Source organism: Grammomys surdaster, unplaced genomic scaffold, assembly GCF_004785775.1.
Source record: "Grammomys surdaster isolate TR1022 unplaced genomic scaffold, NIH_TR_1.0 164, whole genome shotgun sequence".
Taxonomy (NCBI): Eukaryota; Metazoa; Chordata; class Mammalia; order Rodentia; family Muridae; genus Grammomys; species Grammomys surdaster.
In genome coordinates, this window is record NW_021604612.1 from 5,856,314 (window position 1) to 5,865,941 (window position 9,628).

The following is a 9,628-nucleotide window of genomic DNA, read 5'->3' on the forward strand; positions in this document are numbered from 1 at the left end:
TGTGTGTGTGTTACCTGCTAAATACAGTGCTCGCCAAGGCCAGAAGAGACTGTCAGTTCCCTGCAAACTGGAGTTAAAGGTGATTGTGAGCCACCATGGGGATGCTGGGAACTAAACCTGGGTCCTCTCTGATGGCCACCAGTGCCATCTCTCCAGCCTTTTATGTGACTTGTAGAGACCTGAACTCTCAGGCTTGTTCAGTAAATGCTTCTACCCACTGAGCCATCTCACCAGCCCTAAGAATTATCATACTATCCAGCATAGCCAAATATCTTAATATCTAGCCAAACACCTTGCTATCCGATACAAAGTGTGTTTGTCTTAGCACTTGGAGTTGTGACTTTTGTTTTATGTGATGCTGGATCTTGAGCCTAGGGTCTTGCACACACTATTCAAGTTCTGGACCCCTGAACTATATTTTTTTTAAGTCTTCGCACTTGACATAAAACCCAGTTAACCCTATTCAGCGACACCCAAAACAAATTCACTTCTTCCTAATGAGAGATTTGCATAGCCAAGAACACCATCCTTTGGGTCCCGGAGCCTTTAAGCTGTTCTCTTTAATGTATGAATTCTTGAGCTTTGGGATTTAATCACAAGGCCCTCAGTGTCCACTGGAAACATCACTCTCAGACCTCACCAGCAGCAGAAGTTGCATGATTCCCCACCAACATCCATGCTGGACCAGTTACTGCCATTACCAGTCTAAACAGGACATGCTAATATCACCTGTCATGCAGGCACTGTCCTTGGAGCCAACCCGCTCACCCTCTACGCCTGTGCCCTCACTGGGCCCAGCCTGATTACACCCAGACTGGCTGCCCGTCTGTGTCTATAGGCAATTTTTCAAGTCTCTGCACTCAGTCTCTCTCAGGAATTTTTTCCATTTTTTTTTTTCAGTTACAACCCAGGTAGATCTTTCAAATTCTTTTTCACAGCCCTAGGCACTGACTCCAGCTCTTTCTCACACAAACTAGGTTTGTGTGTGGCTTTGGAAAAGTCACGGGGTAGACAGTGGCGAGCTGGAGAGAGATGGCTCAGTGGTTAAACACACTGGCTGCCTCTGCAGAGGACTGCGGGTCAGTTCCCAGCATCCACGTGACTGCTCACAACTCTACTCCAATTGTAAGAGATTTGGCTCCCCCTTCTGGCCTTCATGGGCAGCAGTGAACATGCGTGCATTGGAAACATTCATAGACAAAATAAAAATAAATGTTTTTTTTTAAATACTGCCAGCAAGCTTACACAATCATATCTAGTATATTTTATCTTCCACACACCAAACTGAGCCCTCTGGGTAATTTCTTACTCCAGTCCAAGAAGCAAAGGTCACAATTTATTATAATACATATTATAGCATGTTATATTGTATTACAACATAAATACTATAACATCACACATGTTAGGTATGAGAAGTTACTCTGAGAAAATGCCAGTGACTTTCCCAAGGTCACACTGACCTGGTTATCTGGCCGCCACACCGAATGACTCCACAGATGGCCTCCACCACACTTGCCAGGCTGCTGTGACCATTACAAATGAGCCTTCTGAAGATGCTGGCACAGTACAGGATCCAGTCACACTTCTTGTTCTTCCCAGCTTCCTTGTGTCACCTGCAAAATTGGCGCACATTCCTGCATGCCCTTCCAAGCCTTTGATTAAAGAGGTCAATAGGACAGAGTCCCAAGCCTCCTGAACTGTCTCTCAAAGACTCTCGGGCATTGATAGCCTATATTAGGCATCAAATATCTTTGAACAACCATTTAAAGGCAGCATTAGGTGCATAGGGACATCTGACGGAGAAGGACTGTCGGAAGAGAGGTTTTAAGCTTACTGAGGAGCCATGTATGTTGTAAAGCCAGTGTGTGGTGAGTCCTCCCTGGAGCATGGTTCTTAGACAGCAAGAAAACCGGCTAATGGCCTTCGAATCCCCCTGACCACTGACTCTGGCAAAACGTTATTAACAAAGGAATATTCCAAGCAACGTTAGGAGCTGGAATTGAGTTAAAATAGTTGTGAATTAGCAGAGAAAGGAACAAAGTGTGCGTATCTCTTTAAGATCATGCCAATTTGCAGTTTGGAACAAAGAGCCCCAGCTGTTCTTCTAAAGGACTTGAGTTTGACGCCCAGCACCTATATAGTGGCTCACAACTGTGTATAACTCCAGTTCTAGGGGATCTGGCGCCCTCTTCTGGCCTCTGTGGGCCCAGGCAAGCATGTAGTGCACAAATGTACATGTAGGCAAAACTTCCATGCATGCACACATAAGATAAAAATAACTAAATATGTTTTTTAAAGATAATGCTTTGTAGGGTTTAATTTTTTGAGTGGAAAAAGCATAACTCACCCAACTGCCAAGACCAAAGTGATGGCTCTCTGGCCTAGGAAAGCATAAATCTCGTACATTGTTCCCACTAGCAATTCTTAATTATAAGCAAAGTGCCAAGAAGGAAGTGAACAGCCTTCGGCGGGTGATCCGCTCAGAGCGACCCCGCTCAGCATCCTTCCTAGAAATGAGTCTTGTGGTACAGGCACCAGTAATTAGGAAAAACAATGTGTACAAGTGGTGTAATGGGGTGAGTGTGGGCAGGGTAGAGACAGAAAGTTCTAGAAGTCAGGAGGAGGAGAGAGAATGAAGAACCGAGATGAATTGCTAAGGAGAGTGGACTTCAGAGAAGAAAGAGGATGCCTAGGAAGGGAAGAACTAACTTGTGGACATAAAGGGAATTTTCAATGGACAGAGAGGGTCCTAATAGAAATATCCTTATGTCTGCATGGGGTACACATATATATAAACCTGTGTGTGTATGTGTGTACATGTGTGTACATATGCATGCCTGTATGTACATATGTGTACATGTGTGTGCATGTATGTACATATGTATGTGTACATGTTTTTACCTGTGCATGCATGTGTATATGTACATATGTATGTGTATACATGTTTTTACATGTGTGTGCATGTGTATATGTACCTATGTGTACATGTATGTGCATGTATGCACATATGTGTGCATGTGTGTTCATATGTGTGTACATGTTTGTACCACTGTGTGTGTGTACATGTGTGCATGTCTGCACATGTGTGTACCTATGTGGGCATGTATGGGCATGCATGCATGTGTGTTCATGCATATGTGTGTATATGTTTGTACCTGTGTGTACATGCATACATGTACATGTGTGCATGTATGTTCATATATGTGCATGTGTGTACATGTATGCATACATATGTATAGAGACCTGAGGTGACAGAATCCTTACTTTTTGAAGTAGGCTCTCACTAAACCTGGAGAGCATTGATTCAACTAAACTGCTGATGGGTGAGCCACAGGCACCCTCCTCTCCAGCTGTAGGATTATAGACACACAGCCAATCCCAGCACTTGGGAGGCAGAGGCAGGCGGATTTCTGAGTTCAAGAGTTCGAGGCTAGCCTGGTCTACAGAGTGAGTTCCAGGACAGCCCGGGCTACACAGATCTTGAAAAACCAAACCAAAAAAAAAAGGATTATAGACACACTACCTCGCCCAGCTTTTCACTTCCAAGAGGGAATTTGAACTCAGGCCTCTGCTTTCATATCAAGCACACTTACTATGGTATATCTCAACCTATGAGCCCTGTTGTTTTTTTTTTAATAAGGTGGCCCAAAAATATTTTTAAAATGTTAGTTGAAGCAGGTGAGCTCTCAGCTTTGCAGCCTGCAGTGGTTTCTGCAGCTCAAAGGGGATTCTCTGAAACCTTTGCCAGACAGGTCATGAAGAAGTCCTTGGGGGATCACACAGATCATGGAGAGGTCCCTGGGATCCACCCATCACTTCCGTCAAACTCTGAAGTCATGGTCAGGCATGGTGGCACATACCTTTAATTTTAGTACTCCAGAATGCTGCGGCAAAAAGGATTGTGAGTTCCTGATCACCCTAGTGTATATCATTCATTCAGAGCCAGCCTGGGCTACATAGTGACTTTGAAGGGAGCTTGGACAACATAGAAAGACACTGCCATTGTAAAATACGAAAGAAGAACAACATTTCCCCTTTCCTCGCCTGCTGCCCCCTTTTCTACACTAGACTTTCACTGCCCCTCCCTCTAGATCACCCAGAGCGGGGTTGTTTGTGAACTCACTCCTAAATATGTTCAAATACCAGCCCACAGAGGGGCCACCTTCACCCACTGTCTCCCTCATGCCACCCACTGAGATCTTCAAGTGACTCCTCGGTGAGAATAAGCCATCCTGCCCTCCTCACCCCTCCCCCTCCCCACAGTCCCTAAAGCTCCATGTATGTGTACTGATGGACGGGCCTTGCTCAGGGGGGTTGATTCAAGGCTCTCGTTACCCTTCTGGTAGAATGGAGCTATTAGATAGTTGAATTTTTCTATTTAACATGGGGCATTAGGCAATTGTTGTCTCACCTGTGAAGCTGTCGTACATGTGTGTCTGTCTGTCTTTAAATCTGTGTGTGTGTGTATGTGTGTGTGTCTGAGTGCTTGTAAATGACACTTCTGTATCTGAAAGAAATGAGCCAGACACAGGACAGACTGTGAGGAGACAGAAAGGCAAGGCCTGAATGGCTACCGCTTCCCAAATTGCCCTTCTCCCCCACAGCTTCTCAATGGACCATATGGGTTGTGGTTCACACCTATAATCTTAGCACTTGGCACGCCGAGGCGAGAGTTCAAAGCCAGTCTGGGCTACATAATGAGCTCCAGGCCAGCCTGAGCTACGTACGGTGTGAGGCCCTCTGTCTGTGAAGGGACAGGAGGAGGAAGGAAGTGAATGAATGAAGAAAGGGAAAGAAAAAAAAAACTCTACCCCTAAGTTTAGTGAACATAAAAAATGCAGCTGAGTTGAGGGTGACTGTAACTGATGCTCAGGCTGGCCTGTGAGACCCATGCCCAACTAGTCACTTGCAAAGTCATCTCGTGCAAGTTCCCGGATGTTGTGGCACCTGGACCCACCTTCCGGGCACCTGGACACACCTTCCGGGCATGCGTTGGCCACATCTCATCCCCTCCTTTAGTTTGGATCATAAGCAGGGACATAGGGCTTTGAAGGAAGCAACTGAACATCAGGCAGGCCAGCGGGCTCAGGTCCTTGGGGTCCTTGGCCTTCCCGTTGGCAACAAGTTCCGACGACGCAGGGAAGAAAATGCAAATTGATTCGCGGACTTTAGCTGCGCTTGAGCCGCCGGCTCCTGAATTAGAAGACTTGCGGCGCCCCCTGCTGGTTGGTGTCTCCTGCTAAACTCTTCCTGTCACCACAGTGATGTCTTTGCTCCCAGGAACCAAAAACTGATCAGAGATAAAGATGCTGTAACCGACAAGCTCAGTATCCCAGAGAGTCCAAGACCCTCTTGGGAGAGGAAAGGGACATCCCAAACCCTAGGAACACATAGTAAAGCCTCCCAACCTGTCCACCATATCACAAACAGGGTGCCAGACGTCAAGAAACAGCTTCACGCTCTCCCCGCCCCACTTACACACAGAGATTTGTGCCAGTTTAGCTATTTTTAATATCGGTGGCTATTCATAGCACAAAGGGGCTCTCGGTTATGCCAAAAACATCCCTAAATAGCAAGTGCTCTTGGTCTATTCAAGTGTTATTTACATGTGGAGAACACGAGCTTCTCCCTCCACTGAGGCCAGTTGACAAGGAGGAAGGAGTGAGGTCTGGAGAGCTATGGCAGCCTGCAGCTCAGAGTGCGGACTCACCCAAGTGCAGACTCACCCAAGTGTAGACTCACCAGGTGCAGACTCACCAGGTGCAGACTCACCCAGGTGCAGACTCGCCAGGTGCAGACTCACCCAGGTGCAGACTCACCCAAGTGCAGACTCACCAGGTGCAGACTCACCCAGGTATAAACTTCACCTGGTGCAGATTTGCCCATGTACAGACTCAACATGTGCATACGTGCCCAGGTGCAGACTAACCCAAGTGCAGGCTCACTCAGGTGCAGACACTCAGGTGCAGACTTGCCTAGGTGCAAGCTCTTCCAGATGCAGACTCACCCCCCTCCCCGCAAGAACAGACGGTCCCGATTGCAGACTAACCATTGTTAATCTCTACCTAGATCTATAAATATTATGTAAAATGCATTAGATCTGCCCCAAGACGATTTTATTCATTTTCTTCTTCTCACATGTACACTGGTTCACATATGCGGGGCTCATGTATGCATACATGCTTGCATGTACACAGAGGCCCCCAGTTAATGTTGGGGCTCTTTCCACCATATTCTTTGAGGCAGGATCTCTCTGTGAAACCCAGAGCTCTCCCTGAGACTCTTGCCAAGCAGTTTGCTCCAGAGATCCCATGACCCTACTTTCTAAAGCTAAGATTGACAATGGACCATCATGCCCCACGTCGTACTGAGTGGGTTTGGGAGATGTGAACCTTATACTCTTGCAAAGCAAGCATTTTAACTACTGAGCCATCTCCCCAGAAGAGGGAAGGAACCCCTGGACCTGGAGTTACAGATAGTCGTGCACCACACTGAGAACTGAGAACTGAATCTAGGTCCTCTGGAAGAACAGCCAGCACTCTTAACTGCTGAGCCATCTCTCCAGCCCCAGCCTTAAGATTTTTTTAATGGACCAAAATAATCACACTTTGGGTATCTCATTTACTAGTCGTGATCTTTTTCATTCTTTGGTGGTGCTAGGGATTGAACCAAGAGACTTCCACGTGCTGGATGCTGTTAGGTGTCAAGTAGTTTCAATTTCTTCCTGCCAGGGGTGAGAAAAATGATTCCTTTGGGCAGATGGGAATTGGTTTCACCTGTAGTCCAGATCGAGCTCATGTCTGGATATAAGGACTGCCTGAGAGGCTAACAGGCAAGGGCTGAAGCTCCAGCCCCCTTTTTGCTTTGCTTTTGTATTATGAGACAGGATCTCACTAGCCTGCTCAAGCTGGTCTTGAACTCAGTAGCCAACATACCTCAAACTCACAGTACTTCTGCCTCAGCCTTGTGAGTGACTATAGGTTTAAGACCTCTACTGAGGACCAGCAAAACTTCTTTATGGGTAGCACGTGGGGATAGGGTCTTACCATGTAGCCTTGGCTATCCTGGAACTCTATTGAGACCAGTCTGGACTCAAGCTCACAGGTATCTGCTTGCCTCTGCCTCCTGAGTGCTGGGATTAAAGGCGTACGTCACTACACCTGGCCAAACATTCACTCCTTAAAAACAAATAGGATTTACTCATGTATGTAAGTGTTGAACCTGCATGTATGTCTGTGTACCACTCACATGCCTGGAACTGGAAGTCAGAACTGGGCATCCCCCTGCAGCTGGAGTTGAAGCTAGTCATGAGCCATCATGTGGGTGCTGGAAACCAAACTCAGAGCAGCCAGTTAACCACTGAGCCAACTCTCCAGCCCCAAGAATTCATTCTTTTGGTTTACGTTTTATTTTATTTTATTTTATTTTATTTTATTTTATTTTATTTTATTTTATGTTTTATTTTATGTATGTGGATATTTTGCCTGCATATGTATCTGTGTATTATGTACATGGAGTACCCAGGAGAGGGAATTATATTCCCTTAGAACTTGAGTTATAGGTGATTGTGAGCTGCCTCACACACATGCTGGGAATTGAACCTGGGTCCTCTGCCACTGAGCCATCTCACTGAGCTATCTCTCCAGCCCTAAGAACTCGCTCCTGAAGCAACTTGTTAACATAGGCCTCCTGCACTTGGAACACACAACTCAAGCAGGTGTGACCCGGTGCACGGATTCTCCCTAGTGTCCCCCACTCTCACGCTCTGATGCATCTCTGCACTAGTGGCCCTGAGCCTCTGGCTGGCCCTTCCTTCTACTACAAATGGACCTTGCTCGCAAAAGAGAGCAGAGGGCCAGCGAGAGGGCTCAGCGGGTAAAGGTGCTTGCTGCCAAGCCTGACTACCTGAGTTCAATCCCTGAGACGGACAAAGCAGGTACAAAGAACCGAGCCACTTAAATTGTCCTCCATACATGTGCCAAGGCAAGCACGTGCCACTGTGACCGCTACGCGCACTCGTACACACACATACACATTTAAAAAATTAAGAGAGCATGAAATTCTTTTTTTTTTTTCCTTTTTTCGAGACAGGGTTTCTCTATGTAGCCCTGGCTGTCCTGGGACTCACTCGGTAGACCAGGCTGGCCTCGAACTCGGAAATCCGCCTGCCCCTGCCTCCCAAGTGCTGGGATTAGAGGCGTGCGCCACCGCCGCCCTATGAGAGATGATAAACAGAGCTTCATAAATCAGAGACATCCTCCCTGTGGCTACAGTGAGCCGCTGGTTCCTGACAGAACCCTGATGGTTACAAAGGACATGGCTAGCAACTAGTTAACAGGGGAACCCTGAAGTGCCTTCCTTCGGCAAAGATTCAGGACATACATACTATGTGCCAGCCACTATCATGGGGATAAAGCCACAGCCATAGTAGAAAAATGCCCTGTGTCACACACGGTATTCCTATTATCCTAGAATACACCACCAGCCTCGGAAGTAAGAAAGTAAAGGATACCTTAACGGAGGAAAGTGGGGGAGGGACAGAAAGCTATGGGAGACAGATACATCTCAGCAGGTTGTGGCCGGGCTCAGGGCTTGGAAGATGAGAAAGGACCAGCACAGAAAACTGAGCTGGGACTACCAGAGAGGCCGTAAGAATTTGGGGACCAGCCCCAAGAAAGGAGGTGAGACATCACAAGTGTGATGCCCCTGGACCAGGACCTGGCTGTTGGCTATGGGATGGAGAGCTGACTGGCGAGCTTGGCAAAAGCTACGGGGTGAGTGTTAGCATGCACCTCAGCAGACCAGAGCCGGGGAGCATGGAAGGATGTCTCTGCAGCCTAGAGAGACAGACCAGGGGTAAAGGAGAGACAGAGTAGTGATCTTTGTCCCACGACCCCCCCCCCCCGTTCCCTGCAGCCGATCAACCATCTTCGTGCGTCTCCACACCAACGGGAATCAGGAGCTGCAGTACCAGCCAGGGGACCACCTGGGTGTCTTCCCTGGCAACCACGAGGACCTCGTGAATGCACTCATTGAGCGGCTGGAGGACGCCCCGCCTGCCAACCACGTGGTGAAGGTGGAGATGCTGGAGGAGAGGAACACAGCTCTGGGTGAGGTTTCCGGCTGCACTTGCTAGAAAGGATAGGAGGGCCTCGGCCCCTGAGTGGGCAGAGCGGCTGCTAGGGCATGGCTGATCTATCTGTGAGGGCTTTCTACCTCACTCCAGCCAATAAATGTGTCCGCAATAGCCTCCTTCCCGCCTTCCCTTCCTTCTTTGTTTCCCCTTCCTTCCTTTTCTTCCTCCTTCCCCTCCTTCCTCCTCCCTCCTTCCTTCTCCCTCCCCTTCTCCCTTCCTCCTTCTCTCCCTCTCTTTCTCTCCCCCTCCTTCTTCCTCCTCCTTTCTCCTTCCCCCCTCCTCCTTCCATCTCTTTTCCCTCTCCCTTCCCCCTCCCTCTTTCTTCTTTCCTCCTTACCCCCTCCTTCCCCTTCCCTCTTTCCCACTTCCTCCTTATCCCCTCCTTCCCCCTCCCTTCTCTCTCCCTCCCTTCCCCCTCCCTCTTCCTTCCTCCTCCTCTTTATCCCCTCCCTCTTTTCCCCCTCCCCTCCTTCCTTCCCCCTCCCTCTTCCT

The 9,628-nt window shown here is 48.1% G+C and overlaps 1 protein-coding gene across 1 annotated transcript in view; it reads left to right on the top strand.

Annotated features, from left to right (window-relative positions):
• The window catches only part of Nos1 (nitric oxide synthase 1), an 87,799-nt gene that overhangs the window by 62,095 nt on the left and 16,076 nt on the right, over nt 1-9,628 (top strand). Inside the window, exon 21 of the mRNA XM_028765459.1 lies at nt 8,917-9,110. Within this exon, the coding sequence (XP_028621292.1) occupies nt 8,917-9,110 (194 nt within the window). The remainder of the gene's footprint in view (nt 1-8,916; nt 9,111-9,628) is intronic.